The sequence below is a fragment of the Ranitomeya imitator genome, unplaced genomic scaffold (genome assembly GCF_032444005.1).
Source record: "Ranitomeya imitator isolate aRanImi1 unplaced genomic scaffold, aRanImi1.pri SCAFFOLD_172, whole genome shotgun sequence".
Taxonomy (NCBI): domain Eukaryota; kingdom Metazoa; phylum Chordata; class Amphibia; order Anura; family Dendrobatidae; genus Ranitomeya; species Ranitomeya imitator.
The window spans coordinates 240,465-257,860 of NW_027193951.1; the positions used below are offsets into that span (position 1 = coordinate 240,465).

The 17,396-nt window shown below is 43.1% G+C and overlaps 1 protein-coding gene across 1 annotated transcript in view; it reads right to left on the reverse strand.

Moving 5' to 3' along the window:
• Positions 1–289: 289 nt before the first annotated feature.
• Positions 290–17,396, reverse strand: part of LOC138654439 (zinc finger protein 271-like) — a 28,263-nt gene continuing 11,156 nt past the window's right edge. Inside the window, exons 2-7 of the mRNA XM_069743441.1 lie at positions 15,147–15,289; positions 14,849–15,025; positions 14,642–14,765; positions 14,500–14,561; positions 13,714–14,281; positions 290–2,180 (exon numbers count right to left, since the gene is read on the reverse strand). Coding sequence (XP_069599542.1) covers positions 493–2,180; positions 13,714–14,281; positions 14,500–14,561; positions 14,642–14,765; positions 14,849–15,025; positions 15,147–15,224 — 2,697 coding nt within the window. The 5' untranslated portion in view covers positions 15,225–15,289 and the 3' untranslated portion in view covers positions 290–492. The remainder of the gene's footprint in view (positions 2,181–13,713; positions 14,282–14,499; positions 14,562–14,641; positions 14,766–14,848; positions 15,026–15,146; positions 15,290–17,396) is intronic.

Genomic DNA, 17,396 nt, shown 5'->3' on the forward strand with positions numbered 1-17,396 from the left:
CAAGAACAGGCGTCCATCAGTTAGGATCTGCCCAGACGCCGATATCCAGCTGCCACGGCGAAGGGCAGAAGTCTGGATAAATAAGGGGCAGTGCTGGGAATATTGTGGCATCACAAGAAGTTCATGGATTGGGCAATAAAAATATAAAAACTTATTAAATGTTTATAATTGTCCGTCGGTAACCAGAGAAACATTAACTAAAAGAGCGAAAAACGTGAAAGCATCAAAAATGTGTGAAAACCAAAACTTGTCATACTGAAAACATTTACCCATGACTGTAACATTGTTTGATGTACAAGGAGCGGATTTCATTCTTTAATGTAATCTTTAACACAAAAATGGCTTCTCCCATGAATAAGATGTTGATAATTCTCAATCAATTGATCTAAAACTATAACATTTCCCACATTCTAAACTTGACAAATGGAGTCTCTTGTTGCTCAAAAATATCTGATTTACCAGTGCAACATTTTCCGCATTTTAAACATGTAACTAACATCCCCCTGTGTGAATTCTTTCATGTCTAACAAGATCTGATTTATGGATAAAGCATTTTCCACATTCTGGGCATGAAAATGGCTTCTCCCCTGTGTGAATCCTCTGATGTCTAATAAGAATATATTTCTGCTTAAAACATTTTCCACACTGTGAACATGAAAATGACTTTTGTACTGTGTGAATTCTCTGATGTTTAACAAGATTTGGTTTCACGGCAAAACATTTTCCACATTCTGAACATGAAAATGGCTTCTCCCCTGTGTGAATTCTTTTATGTCCAATAAGAATATGTTTTTGGCTAAAACTTTTCCCACATTCTGAGCATAAATATGGCTTCTCTCCTGTGTGAATTGTGTGATGTCTAATAAGAATGTGTTTCTGGCTAAAACATTTTCCACATTGTGAACATGAAAATTGCTTTTCTACTTTTTGAATTTTCTCATGTTTAACAAGATCAGGTTTCCCTGTAAAGCATTTTTTATGTTCCGTACATGAAAATGGCGTCTCCCCTGTATGAAATTTTAAGTGTACAACAAGATGTGATTTCCAATTAAAACATTTTCCACATTCTGAACATGAATATGGCTTCTCCCCTGTGTGAGTTCTTTTATGCCCAATAAGACTATGCTTATAGTTAAAACATTTCCCACATTCTGAACATGAAAATGGCTTCTCCCCCGTGTGGCTTCTATGATGTCTAATAAGTTCTGGTTTCGTGCTAAAACATTTTCCACATTCTGAACATAAAAATGGTTTCTCTCCTGTGTGAATTCTTTGATGTTCAATAAGAATGTGTTTCTGGTTAAAACATTTCCCACATTCTGAACATGAATATGGCTTTTCACCTTTGTGGATTCTATGATGTCTAATTACATCTGATTTCTGGGCAAAACATTTTCCACATTCTTTGCATGAAAATGGCTTTTCCCCGGTGTGAATTCTTTGATGTACAATAAGAATATGTTTCTGGTTAAAACATTTCCCACACTCTGAACAAGAAAATGGTTTCTCCTTCGTGTGAATCCTTAGATGTCCATTAAGAATATTTTTTTGGGTAAAACATCTCCCACATTCTAAACATGAAAATGGCTTCTCCCCTGTGTGAATTCTTTGATGTCTAACAAGATATGATTTCTGGTCAAAACATTTCCCACATTCTGAACATGAATGTGGTTTTTCTCTTGTGTCTTCTGTGTGAATTTTCTTATGTCTAAAAAGATCTGATTTTTGGGTAAAGCATTTTCCACATTGCTGACATGAAAATGGCCTCTCCCCTGTGTGAATTCTTTGATGTGTAGTAAGAGTTGGTTTTTGGGTGAAACATTTCCCACATTCTGGACATGAATATGGCTTCTCCCCTGTGTGAATTCTATAATGTTTCACCAGACCAGATTTCTGGGTAAATACTTTGCCACATTCTGAACATGAATATGGCTTCCCTCCTATGGGCACCTTTTGATTCCTAACATTCTTTCCATGACTTCTATTTAGCTTTATAGTTTGTGTTGAATCAGGAAAAATTACCCAATTAAAAGTATCAGAATATACATCTTTGCTGTGAGGGGCGGAGTGTATATCTTCAGTATTGGCATTCTCTTCATATGCATATTGTATGATAGTACAATCCTCTTCTTTAAAATATGAAGCTTTTTGATGTCCCTCTGAGCTCCCAGTAAAGTCATCTGCAAAAAAATAAAACTTATTATATAATTTCTCGTCAATAATATAGCCTTATGAATTATGTTGAAGTTTTATGACACTACAATTAACAAATATATACCTAAATTCATGTATTAACTGACTAAAATATCTGGTTGCAAAACAGATCATAATCCCAAACCACTATGTCACTATATTTTGATACCACACTGTTCTTGTTGCAGTTTTCCACCTACAGCTAATGCCCCCTTGAGAAAATGAAGTATTTCTCCCTGAAAATTATTGCAATTGCACATTTTGTTATACACATTTATGTCCTTTGTTTGTGATGGAACAACACAAAAAAAGGTAAATTGGACATAATTTCACACAAAACCCCAAAAATGAGCTGAACAAAATTGTTGTCACCTTTCCAAAATGGTGGCTAAACAACTTTGTTTCAAGCAATTGATGCTCATTCAGACTTGCCTGTGGCAAATAACAGGTGTGGGCAATATGAAAATCACACCTGAAACGAGATAAAAAGAGAAGTTGACTCAATATTTGCATTGTCTGTGTGTGCCACACTAAACATAACAGAAAGAGAAGAGAACTGTCTGAGGACTTGAGAACCAAAATTGTTGAGGAATATTAACAATCTCAAGGTTACAAGTCCATCTCCAGAGATATTGATACTTTCTCCATGGTGTGCAAGATAATCAAGAAGTTCACAGCCCATGGCACTGTATCTAGTCTCCATGGACGTGGACGGCAGAGAAAAATTAAAGAAAGGTTGCACCGCAGGATGCTGGATAATCAGCTCCAATCAAGCTCTAAAGAAATTCATGCTGTCCTGCAGGCTCAAGATGCATCAGTGTCAGTGCGAACTATCCGTCCACATGTGAATGAAATTAAATGATGTAGAAGACACAGGAGGACCCGGCACAGAGACATAAAATGTAGGTGAGTAAGTCAAAATCCTACTGGAAAAGTGTCTTGTGGAGAGATGAAATTAAGATGGAGCTTTTATTAAAGCACATCATTGTACTGCTTACCAAAACGGAATGAGGCCTACAAAAGAAGCACACAGGACCTACAGTCCAATATGTTCGTGGGTCATTGATGTTTTGGGTTATTTTGCTACCTCTGGCACTGTGTACCTTAACTGTGTGCATGGCATCATGAAATCTGAAGATTACCAAAAGATTTTGGACCCAGTCTCAGAAAGCTGGGTTTGTGTCCTAGGTCATGTGTTTTCCAGCAGGACAATGACACCAAATAGACGTCAAGAAGTCCTCAGAAATGGATGGAAACAAAGCGCTAGAGCGTTCTGAAGTTGCAGCAATGAGTCCGGAGCTAAATCCCATTGAGCACGTGTGGAGAGATCTTAAAATTGCCATTGGTAGAAAGCGCCTACACATATGAGAGACCAGGAGCAATTTGCAAAAGAAGAAGAAACGATCGATTGCAGTTATTTATCCCAAAGAATGTGTAGCCAAATATTAAGTTGAGTGTACCAACAATTTTGTCCTGCTCATTTTTGGGGTTTTGTGTGAAATTATGCCAAATCGCCTTTTTTTCTCAGTTTTTTTTTTTTGTGTTGCTCAAATACCCCCAAAGGAAATTATCATGTGTATAACAAAACGTATATAATTGCAATAACTGTCGTGGTGAAATACTTCATTTTCTGGAACAATTTGAAGAGTGCCAACAATTTTGGCCATGACTGTATGTGATGAAGACATTTTCATGTTTCATCTGTCTGTCACGTCTCTTTTCATTTTAAAATCCTCAGTGGAGAATCCTAAGTCAATCTTTCAGTGAAATCGATGAGGCAGTATCAGTCTTGCCAATCACATACATGCACTTTAGCATAGAAGTGGGTAGAAGTTATACAGCCAACTCCTGCCTGTAAAAGTAGAGACCTGAGCTAGCTCCAGTTACTGCCATTTAACCATTCAGATGCCGCTGTTTAATCATTTAGCTGTATGGACGTGGAGCGGTGATCGTTTACTATGGGAGCCTGGGCACTAATGAAGGTCCCATCATGAAGGTCCTATCACCATCATATTTGTACTCCTGTTAATTTCTTAGCATTCCCCTAGTCAGACTAAAAAAATAAAGAATAAAAATAGTTAACAGGAATCTGTCAGAATGGTTTTATCAGCAGGAGATGATCACTGCAGGATTAGGTGTTGTGTCAGGCAGTCCAGCTAATCTGCGTAACCACATCCCCACCACTGATTGGTAACTTGCTGACAATGTACACAGAAAGCTGGCAATCAGGGATGTGGGTAGGGTTATACACAGGTTGGCATTCTGAGCACTGCTACATCTAGGGCAGAGAAAACAGTAAATTCATCAAAGCTGCACTAATTCTGGCCATTTCTACCATTAAGCCACTTCCATTATAGAGACCATCTTCACCCTTTGAGTCACCTACAGTCATGGCCAAAAGTATTGACACCCCTGCAATTCTGTCAGATAATACTCAGTTTCTTCATGAAAATGATTGCAAACACATTCTTTGGTATTATCTTCATTTAATTTGTCTTAAATAAAAAAACGCAAAAAGAATTGTCCTAAAGCCAAATTGGATATAATTCCACACCAAAAATAAAAAAGGGGGTGGACAAAAGTATTGACACTGTTCGAAAAATCATGTGATGCTTCTCTAATTTGTGTAATTAACAGCATCTGTAACTTACCTGTGGCACCTAACAGGTGTTGGCAATAACTAAATCACACTTGCAGCCAATTGACATGGATTAAAGTTGACTCAACCTGTGTCCTGTGTCCTTGTGTGAACCACATTGAGCATGGAGAAAAGAAAGAAGACCAAAGAACTGTCTAAGGACTTGAGAAACCAAATTGTGAGGAAGCATGAGCAATCTCAAGGCTACAAGTCCATCTCCAAAGACCTGAATGTTCCTGTGTCTACCGTGCACAGTGTCATCAAGAAGTTTAAAGCCCATGGCACTGTGGCTAACCTCCCTAGATGTGGATGGAAAAGAAAAATTGACAAGAGATTTCAACGCAAGATTGTGCGGATGTTGGATAAAGAACCTCGACTAACATCTAAACAAGTTCAAGCTGCCCTGCAGTCCGAGAGTACAACAGTGTCAACTCGTACTATCCATCGGCGTCTGAATAAAAAAGGGACTCTATGGTAGACCCAGGAAGACCCCACTTCTTACCCCGAGACATAAAAAAGCCAAGCTGGAGTTTGCCAAAACTTACCCGAAAAAGCCTTAAACGTTTTGGAAGAATGTTCTCCGGTCAGATGAGACAAAAGTAGAGCTTTTTGGGCAAAGGCATCAATATAGAGTTTACAGGAGAAAAAAAGAGGCATTCAAAGAAAAGAACATGGTCCCTACAGTCAAACATGGCGGAGGTTCCCTGATGTTTTGGGGTTGCTTTGCTGCCTCTGGCACTGGACTGCTTGACCGTGTGCATGGCATTATGAAGTCTGAAAACTACCAACAAATTTTGCAGCATAATGTAGGGCCCAGTGTGAGAAAGCTGGGTCTCCCTGAGGTCATGGGTCTTCCAGCAGGACAATGACCCAAAACACACTTCAAAAGCACTAGAAAATGGTATGAGAGAAAGCACTGGAGACTTCTAAGGTGGCCAGCAATGAGTCCAGTCCTGAATCCCATAGAACACCAGTGGAGAGATCTAAAAATGGCAGTTTGGAGAAGGCACCCTTCAAATATCAGGGACCTGGAGCAGTTTGCCAAAGAAGAATGGTCTAAAATTCCAGCAGAGCATTGTAAGAAACTCATTGATGGTTACCAGAAGCGGTTGGTCGCAGTTATTTTTTTTTTCCAAATTTGTTTATTAGGTTTTGAATGAAAAGACATATAAAACAAATAACCCCTGAATCCAAACTTTCCCCACCCCCTCCCCAACCACCCCTTCTCTGCGTGCACGCAACTTTTGGTTTATATTATGGAATTGGTGTGTTTCCACTTATCCGCTGTAATAAATACCATTGTGTATTTTCAAATTGGGCTCGCAATTTTTCTTTCACCCCAATAGGGAGAGATGGGATGAAGAGAGACCATGTGGTTAGGAATTTACCAGACATCTTTTCTTTGGTGGTCAGCGCGTCCATCCACTGCATTCTGAAAAGGAACATAACTTTAGCTTGAATAAGAGAGAGTGGTGGGGCAATTGGACTCCACCAGTAATGTAGTATGCTTTTCCTAGTAGCAGAGGCCCAAATCATGAGTGATGCTTTAACATGTTTAGGTAGGCTATGATGAGCCTCTTCCAAAATATTGAAAATGGCCCATTGTGGTGTGAGTGAGAAACTGATGTTTCACATCCTCTGCAATTCGTCATGTACGGTACCCCACAATTCCTGAATCTTCGAACAGCTCCATAGGTGGTGATATATGTCAGTGTTACGCATTTTGCATTTAGAGCAATAATATAGAGTAGTAGGAGACATCCTAGACTGCAGATGAGGAGTAATATAAGCCCTATGTAGGATCAATAGAGCCATGTCAGTATAACTGCTACATGTCAAAATTTTCCTTTGCGCATTAGTAGCATCAAGAAAATCCCCCACCCTCAAGCCCGTAAGGTCTTTTGACCACTTTGCTAATCCTGTATCTTTCCCATCCCATTTCCAACTCCTGCGTAACAGAGAATAAATTCCACTTATGGACGCTGGCTGTGATCCTGTATTCCTAATATAGCCATCCAATTTGTTCCTCCCCTCCCCCTCCCCAGTCAGTAAACACTTTTGAACCAAACTCCGTGCCTGAAGGAATAAGAAGGTGTTGTTCTTAAATAATGGAAAACGTTGTGATGCTGCGTCAAAAGACAACACAGAAAAATCAAGATTCATCAAATCTATTGCTAGTCTACATCCCTGTTCAGCCAGAAGCCTGTAGCTTAATGGTGGATTACCTTTCAGGAACCCAGGGTTACCAAGATATGATTGAAATGGGGACAGCCCAGCCCGTAAATTACAAAGCCTTCTACATCGTCTCCAAGTCAGTATTGTCTGCCACATCGTCGGGTGTTCCCGTAACTCCATTGGAAGCCCCTCCCCACCCAAATGCAACAATACCGGCAGTGTAATGTGTGGACATATTTGTTGCTCTAAGCCAAGGTTAGCAAAGTGGGAGACTCCTCTAATCCAATCAATGGCATATCTAAAGTTGGCCGCCAAGTTATACCTTCCTACATCAGGGAAGTTGATTCCGCCTTCTGCCCTTAACGCCTGTAATTTTATGAGACCTATACGCGATCTGCCCCCCACACCCCAGACAAACTTTCGAAAATTTGAGTTTAGCAAACTGAGGTCAGCCCTAGATAGCAGTAGAGGCAAAGTTTGGAAAGCATACAGCAACTTGGGAAATGCAACCGGTCGCAGTTATTTTGGCTAAAGGTTGTGTAACCAAGTATTAGGCTGAGGGTGCCAATACTTTTGTCTGGCCTATTTTTGGAGTTTTGTGTGAAATGATCAATGTTTTGCTTTTTTGCTTCATTCTCTTTTGTGTTTTTTCATTTAAGACAAATTAAATTAAGATAATACCAAAGAATTTGTGATTGCAATTGTTTTCAGGAAGAAACTGAGTATTATCTGACAGAATTGCAGGGGTGTCAATACTTTTGGCCATGACTGTATATTGTTGCCTGGTGGATAACTTTCATGTATGAGGAGGGGAGCGGTCTTTAACCATACTGAGTAATTGTGATGAGTTTCATCTGGTGTATGTATGAATGGTGAGAGTCAGACATCATCGTCCCTATTGTTGTACGATTCATGTTAACCAACTTTCAGAAAAGACAAATAACATCTTTTTTCCGACATAATCTCTTTGTTATCGATGCCCTTTATCCATCTGTTAAAGGGAACCTGTCACCCCGTTTTTTCAGTATGAGATAAAAATACCATTAAATAGGGCCTGAGCTGTGCGTTACTGTAGTGTATTTGGTGTACCCTGATTCCCCACCTATGCTGCCGAAATACCTTACCAAAGTCGCCGTTTTCACCTGTCAATCAAGGTGGTCTGGTCAAATGGGCGTGGTGACATCGCTGTTTCTCCCCCAGATCTTGCTCATCTTTCCATGGTGGCGTAGTGGTTTGCGCATGCCCAACAGCCGAATCCACTGCGCAGCTGAAGAAAAAGAGCGTGATCTGCGCTATTCAACAGATTATCGCTGGCGGCTGCCATCTTCCAGAGGCCGCGCGTGCGCAGATGGTAGTGCTCGGCTTCCCGGGGCTTCAGGAAAATGGCCGCGGGATGCCACGTGTGCGCAGATGGAGATCACGGCGGCCATTTTCCAGAAGCCGAGATGCGAACTAATGCAACGCACAGCTCTGCCCCTATTTAACGCTATTTTTATCTCATCTTGAAAAAACGGGGTGACAGGTTCCCTTTAAGAAGCTTTTGTATTTCCTCATTAAAACATTTTAGACTGAGCTGCGAGGAAGTAACTGCTGTCTTCACCTCTTAAGATGTGAATCTTCATCAGCTTTGGGCTTCTTTCAGGGAATCAATGTTATCGTGCAACAGCACAGCATCCTTGGATAGCAATCCTCTGAAATTTGACCACATTATTTCTTTCAGCGAGTGTCTCACTGTAATGAGCATGGTTGATTGTTGAACATTTTCCCCGATGATTGACTTTTAAACATTTGTTTCAAGCTGCTCTTCTTCGTGCACATCTCCAGTGTGGTCACCATTGTTTCTAGCACTGCAGTCACAAATGAACTGACATAACATATTCTAACCTGAACAGCAGTGTCTGAGGAGAAAGCTACCTTTTGTACTTGCCATATACAATTTTTTTTAGCTATATATACTGTATATATTTATTTATACACTGTTCAAAAAATAAAGGGAACACTCAAGCTAACACACAGTAACTCCAAGTCACGCTTCTGTGAAATCAACATGTCCAGTTATGAAGCAACACTGATTGTGAATCAATTTCTCCTGCTGTTGTGGAAATGGAACAGACAACAGGTAGAAATGATAGGCAATTAGTAAGACAACCCCTATAAGAGTGTTTCTGGGGGTGACCACAGACCATTTCTTTGTTCTCATCCTTTTTGGTCATGTTTGCATTTTGTCATTGCTCTCACCCCTAGAGGTACTTTACAGTAGCATAATGCGGTGTCTACAACCCAAAAAAGTTACTCAGACAGTGCAGCTCATCCAGGATGGCACATCAATGCGAGCTGTGGCAAGAATGGTAGCTGTGTTTCTCAGCACAGTGTCCAGAGCATGGAACAGATACCAGAAGACAGGCCAGTACACAAGATGTGGAGGGGGCTGTAGGAGTGCAACAATCCAGCAGCAGTATCACCACCTCCTTTGTGCAAGGAGGAACGAGAGAAGCAGTGTCAGTGCCGTGCAAATGACCTGCAGCAGGCCACTAACATCAATGTGTCTGCTCAAACTGTCAGAAACAGACTCCATGAGGGTCCGGTGTCCACAAGTGAGTGTTATATTTACATCCAGCATCGACCAGGTTCACACTGAGCAGATGTGACAAGAGTTTGGAGATGCTGTGGACAACGTTCTGGCTGCCTGCAACATCCTCCAGCATGATCAGTTTTGCAGTGGGTCAATAATGGTTTGGGGAGACATTTCTTTTTAGGGCCGCACAGCCCTCCATGTGCTAGCCAGAGGTACCATGTCTGTCATTAGGTACAGTGATGAGATCCTAGGACCCATAGCGAGACCATATGCAGGTGCACAGGGCCCTGGGTTCTTTCTGATGCATGACAACCCTAGGCCTCATGTGGCCGAAGTGTGTCAGCAGTTCCTGCATGATGAAGGCATTAATGCTATGGACTGGCCTGCCCGTTCCCCAGACCTGAATCCAATCAAGCACATCATGTCTTGTTCCATCCACCAATGTCATATTGCATCACAGACTGTCCAGGAGTTGTTTAATGCTTTACTCCAGGTCTGGGAGGAAAGCTCTGAGGAGCATCCGCCGACTCAGCAGGAGCATGCCCAGGCAATGTACGGAGGTCATACAAGCACATGGAGGCCACACACACTACTGAGCATCATTACCGTGCCTTGAGGCATTTCCACTGATGTTGCATCAGCCTGTAAATTTATTTTGCGCTTTGATTTCGAGTATCATTCCAAATCCAGACTTCCATGGGATATTAATTTTGATTTGCAAAAATACAGGAGGGCCACTTCCTAATAATCAGTCCAAAAAATATTGAGACAAAGGTCCATGTAGTATGCAGATGTACAAGAGGGTGTAAATATGCAGTAAAACTGGTCTTAAAGGGCCACTGTCACCCCCCTGCAGCCGTTATAAACTAAAAGAGCCACCTTGTGCAGCAGTAATGCTGCATTCTAACAAGGTAGCTCTTTTAGTTTTGTGTTCAGGTATTATTACAATAAAGCGTTTTGAAACTCTGCAGAAATACCTGTCTTTGTCCACGGAGGCGGGTCTGAAGCCTCCTCTGTGAAGTGGCCAACAGCCGTCACTCACATCTTCTGGGGCGATGGTCGCCGCCCCCTGCGCGCTGTTTTCTTTTCAAATCCAACTCTCACCCACGTCCCCCGCCTTCCAGCCAGCTAGCAGGCAAGTTTTGTAGGTTGTTTCTTTCCCGGCAATTGCTATGAGCAGAAGGAGGAGGCGGCAGGATGAGCTCAGCTGAATAGCCAGAGGCTGGAAGGCGGGGGACGTGGGTGAGAGTCTGAGACATGCAGTGCGCATGCCCAGGAATCCTAGCCCCGCACTGTGCATAATGCATAACACATTGCGGGGCAGGGATTCCCGAGGTGGGTGGCCGCACTGCCAGCACAGGCGCAGTCTGCAAGCCTGGCTGTGACGTCAGACAGCCAGAGCTTACTGCGCCTGCCCCACAAATATTTACACAGCGCCGGCGTTGGATTTGAAAAGAAAACAGCGCGCAGGGGGCGGCGACCATCGCCCCAGAAGATGTGAGTGACGGCTGTTGGGCACTTCACAGAGGAGGCTTCAGACCTGCCTCCGTGGACAAAGACAGGTATTTCTGCAGAGTTTCAAAACGCTTTATTTTAAGAATACCTGAACACAAAACTAAAAGAGCCACCTTGTTGGAATGCAGCATTACTGCTGCACAAGGTGGCTCTTTTAGTTTATAACGGCTGCAGGGGGGTGACAGTGGCCCTTTAAAGTCATGCAAATGACTTTTACAATCTCACTATGGGGTTAGTAATGGGTTGTCTTACAGACTTCTCTCATTACTAACCCCTGGGCTTGATATCAGCTGCCAATACAAAGCTGACATCAACCCCAAAACTATTACCCTACTTGCCACTGCACCAGGGCAAGTGGCAAGAGCGTAGGCTAAGCACCAGAATTGGCGCATCTTGTGGATGCACCATTTCTGGGGCTGCTGATAACTGAGGTTTTTAGTCCGTGACGGGGCCCATATCCATGGCCCCTTCCTGGCCTATTAATATCAGCCCGCAGCTGTCTGTCTAACCTTTCCTGGTTAATAAGTATAGAGAGGCCTCATTTTTTTAATAAACAGTAAAGGCTAAGTATACAGCTGTGAGCTGACATTAATAGCCTAGGAGGCTTGATGGTTATTACCCCCGTTCCAGGCTATAAACATCAGCCCCCAGCTGTCGGCTTTCCAACACCATTTTTTTCTTTAAAGAGGTTATCTAGAACTCTACAAAAAAAGACATGTAGTTGCTAACACAGGCAACTACCTGTCTGCTGTACCCGAAGCTGATCATTGACCACTCCAGCATGCGTTAGCGATGTGCTGTTATTTTGTGACGGACCTCGAATGCTGTCTGCAGCGTTTTTGGGTCCGTTCTCGCTAGCGCAGATCGGGCATCTGCGCTAGCGCGAACGCTAAACGCGATCCCTTTTTGGACATTGCGTTAACGCAGTCCGTTAGCGTATGCGCTAAAGGACTGCACTAACGCACTGTGAACCTAGCCTAAGAGCTAATGCTTTCTTAGTACCAAATTGGACAAATACTTTTCCGTCATCGGAACTGACATCAGATGTCGAAGAAATCGGCCGCTCACATAAGTATAATTCATCTCCAGCTGTAGATTATCACCCATATTATAAATGACGACCTGTGACCTAGGAAAGAAATATATCTTGGTTAACGTGTTAGCCAGTAGATAGAAAAATATTTAGAATTGAGAGTCCTCAGTGGTTGATACCTTTCAATGGCTAACTGAAAAGATGGCAATAAATTGCAAGCTTTCGAGACTACATACGTCTCTTCAGCAGGCAAAGACTAAAACAAATTCTGAAGAATCACATATTTATGCACAACATAGTATAGAAAAAAAAAACCCATGGATAAGCCAGGTGACATGAAGCAGAATTACCATGGGTGATAAACAGTTACGTCCATAAATATTGGGCCAATTCTTAGATAAGGATTGTTTTATTGTCCTGTGATTAGGAACTCTGTTGTGATGACCCTTCATGGTCTGAGGGGCAAGTTCCTTAGTTGATGTACCCTCGACCTCCTGTCTCCCTCTCCATAATCCTGTAGAATGTAAGCCCGCAAGGGCAGGGTCCTCTTCCCTCTGTACCAGTCTGTCATTGTTAGTTTGTTTACTGTAAGTGATATTTTTATTTTGATGTAACCTCTTCTCATGTACAGCACCATGGAATTAATGGTGCTATATAAATAAATAATAATAATGTAAAAAGACATAAATCCGTGTGAAACATTCATTCCTGCATTTAGAGTGTCAAAGGTCGTCATCAGTTTATATTCCCAGATTCTCCTCTCTCTCTGGGATTTGAAGTTCCCCTTTAGCACAAGTAATTTCATGTCCATAATGTTATGATTTGGGAGACAGAAATGTATTGCCACCGGTAGATCCATTCGTTTTTTCTCTTATTGTATGGCGATGGGAGTTCATTCTTGTTCTCAGTTTCTGCCCTGTCTCCCACACATACAGACCCTCAGTTGGACATTTAGTACATATAATCAGGTACACCACATTAGAAGTGACGCAGCTGAAAGTACCTGGTATCTTGTAGTCCTGATGTGAATTGGGGATCTTTATCTTGTCCGTGGTCATTATAAATGGACAGGTTTTACATTTTTTCTGGTTGCAAGGAAAGGTTCCTGCAGCTGTTGGAGAGGACAGGGAGCTTCTGACAATGATGCTTCTTAGATTTGGGGGCTGCCTAAAACACAGTAGTGGGGGGTCTGGAAAAATGGATTGTAAGCGGGCATCTTTTTGCAGTAAAGGTTGTAATTTCCGTGCAGCTCCCCTTAGCACCTCCAGATTTGGATTGTAGGTAACCACTAGAGGTACCCGGTTGTACCTCAGGCTTATCCATGGTTTTTTTTTTTTCTATACTATGTTGTGCATAAATATGTGAGTCTTCAGAATTTGTTTTAGTCTTTGCCCGATGAAGAGACCTGTGTAGTCTCGAAAGCTGCAATTTATTGCCATCTTTTCAGTTCGCCATTAAAAGGTATCAACCACTGAGGACTCTCAATTCTAAATATTTTTCGACCTGTGACCTCACATATAACAGGAGCACATCATTATCAATTCACATTGTGCTGAAAGTTAATATTCATCTAAAGACCCTCACCTGGGCAGTGATCTGTAGGGGTCTCCTCTTTACACCGCTGATCGCCCCTCATATTAGGGGTCTCCTCTTTACACCGCTGATCACCCCACATATTAGGGGTCTCTTTACACCGCTGATCGCCCCTCACATTAGGGGTCTCCTCTTTACACCGCTGATCGCCCCTCACATTAGGGGTCTCCTCTTTACACCGCTGATCACCCCTCACATTAGGGGTCTCCTCTTTACACCGCTGATCGCCCCTCACATTAGGGGTCTCCTCTTTACACCGCTGATCACCCCTCACATTAGGGGTCTCCTCTTTACACCGCTGATCACCCCTCACATTAGGGGTCTCCTCTTTACACCGCTGATCGCCCCTCACATTAGCGGTCTCCTCTTTACACGGCTGATCGCCCCTCACATTAGCGGTCTCCTCTTTACACCGCTGATCGCCCCTCACATTCGGGATCTCCTCTTTATACCGCTTATTGTCCCTCACATTAGGGGTCTCCTCTTGACACCGCTGATTGCCCCTCATATTTCTCTCTGGACCATTAATATTGTTCAGATCTTTATCCAGATCCAAAAGCTGCAAAACAAATATTGTAAAAGTCCCCGATGATTGGAGAAGACCCCGGGACTAATGGTGAGAAGATCTGGACATGTGATGTCTGTGGTCAGCTGTGATCCTGCCATCTCCACCGCTCTCATTACACAAGTATAAAACATATAATACTGGAGGAGAAAACAAGACTGAACACAAGGACGTCACAGCCGTCTACACATCATAGGGAGATCTCCATCTACCTGATGGTCCTGTGGAGGAGGAGCGGGACATCTCTCTGGGGTTGTCCTCTTACTGGAGAGAACTGAGGAGACACAGACAGGACTGACATCATTATTACATACAGAGAATTATAGGCCGTGTGTATTTAGTCATGTCTATTACCTGGTGATGTGCGGGGCTGATGCTCCTCCATCATCACCTCCTGGTACCGATCCTTGTGTCCTTCTAGATACTCCCACTCCTCCATGGAGAAATAGACGGTGACGTCCTGACACCTTATAGGAACCTGACACACACAATGATACCGTCATCACCCAGAATCCTCCAGTGCTGTCCTGTATAATGTCCCAGCATTCCCAGCAGCGTCACCTCTCCAGTCAGCAGCTCAATCATCTTGTTGGTGAGTTCTAGGATCTTCTGATCATTGATGTCCTCATGTATCCGGGGGTGAGGTGGAGGCCCCAAGATTGGGCTCAGGGTTCCTCCCCGTCCTTCAGACACAGGGGCCTGACAGCGATCACTAGAGATCTTCACTACTGTGTAATCCTGAGTGTGGAGACATTAATAATATCACTACAGACATCTCCAGAGACCATTACCTCTCCAGTCATATCCCCTGTTATTCCCATAGATAATGAGGTCATGTGATGACATCAGAGCCTCTCACCTCTCCCGTAAGATGGAAGATGATCTCCAGGGTGAGGTTTATTATCCTCTCTGCCATTTTGCCTCTGTCCTTATTCATCCCTGACACATTAATCAGGAAGATTCTCACAGAGACGTTATCAGCAGAGGATTCTTTATAAGATCCTGAAAGGAAATAAATTATGTAAACAACATAGTAAACAAAGGAAACATGTTTAACCCCTTAGTGACAGAGCCAATTTGGTACTTAATGACCAGGCCAATTTTTACAATTCTAACCACTGACAGTTTATGAGGTTAAAACTCTGGAACACTTCAACTTATTCCACCGATTCTGAGATTGTTTTTATCGTGACATATTGTACTTCATTTTAGTGGTAACATTTCTTCGATATTACTTGTGTTTATTTATGAAAAAATAGGTATTAGACCTACCGGTAATTATGGTTCCAGGAGACCATCCTGACAGCACCCTGGAGGTCGTACTCCTCCTCCTTACAGGGACAGGAAGCACACAATAGGTTAAAAGGCCCTCCCCACCCCAATTCCCTCAGTGTTTTAACAAGTACCACACCTTGCCACATATAACATAATCAGGGACGGAACTAACCGTGCTGTCAGGATGGACTCCTCGAAACATAATTACCGGTAGGTCTAATACCTGTTTTACAGGATGCCCCTCCTGACAGCACCCTGGAGAATACCAAAGTCCCTCTTCAGGGTGGGATTACTGCCTGGAGAACCTTTCTCCCAAAGGCAGTCTGTTGGCTAGACAATACGTCTAATTTGTAATGTCGGCAAAACGTATCCAGCCTGGTCCAGGTTGCGGCCTTACAAATTTGGTCTACTGATGCCCCCCGCCCTCTCAGCCCAAGAGGTTGATACCGCTCTAGTTAAATGGGCTTTTAAGCCCTCAGGAGGGCTGATGCCTTCTGAGTGATACGCTAGGGAAGTTACAGAAGTTAACCACCTTGTGATGGTGGCCTTAGAGGCCTTCTTCCCTCTATTTCCCCCCTCCCAAACAAGACGAACAAATTATGGTCCTGCCTCCAACTATGAGTGGCTTCAATGTAATCAATGACAGCCTGTCTGACATCTAACGTGTGCAGGGCCCGCTCCTTCTCATTTGAGGGATTTTCACAGAATAAGGGTAGAGCAATCTCTTGGTTTAAATTTTGGTACGAAGCTACTTTTGGTATAAAAGCGGGGTCTAATTTCAGGATTATGCGATGATCCCAAATTCGAAGATATGGGTCCCGTACGGACAAGGCCTGAATCTCGCATATACAGTATGATTTGCTGTAGTAATAGCTACTAAAAATTCTGTTTTCATGGTTCGATGTGACATAGACATCCTTTTCCCCGGGACGAAAGGATTCGAACATAGGGACATAAGGACCAAATTAAGATCCCAAGGAAGAACTGACCGCCTGATTGTGGGGCACAAACGCTGAATTGCCGTGACGAACCTTATTACCCATGGGTGAGAGGCCAAGGAGTAGTTAAAGAAGGTGCTTAATGCCAATATCTGGACTTTTAAGGTACTAGGTCTAAGGCCCTTATTAAAACCTGCCTGAAGAAAGTCCAAGACGCTTGGGATATTTGGTGTCCCTGCAATCAAGTCGGACCTGCCACCCTCCAGACAGAACTTTCTCAAGATCTTATAGTATATCGCAGAAGTAGCTGGCTTCCTGCTGGCCTGGATCGTGGTTATTACCTGGTCCGACAGCCCCCCGAGCTCTCAGGATGTCCCGCTCAGGATCTAAGCCGAAAGATGAAGCCTCTCCGGATCCTGATGGAAGACTGGACCTTGGTGGATGAGATCTTTTCTCTGTGGAAGCAGTACTGGTCCTTCTACTGCCATAATCCTCAGTAGAGGAAACCAACATCTTCCTAGCCAGTATGGGGCAATCAGAAGCACCCTCGCTTGATCCTCCTGTATCTTCCTGAGAAGAATGAGTACTACTGGGGGAAAAGCGTAGGAGAGGAACCATCCCCATCTCTGACTTAGAGCATTGATGCCTACTGGGTTGTCCGAAGGGTTCAACAAGTAAAATCTGTTCGTCTTTGCATTTTTTCTGGTCGCGAAGAGATCTATCCGAGACCTCCCCCAGAGATGACACAAGTACTGGAACACCTCGTTTAGCTCCCATTTCTTTGACCAGACCTTCCGTCTGCGCAAGTAGTCCGCCACGACATTCTGAGACCCCTCGAGATGGACTGCTGTCACTGATAGGACTGTATTTTCTGCCCAGGAAAAAAATCACCTTTG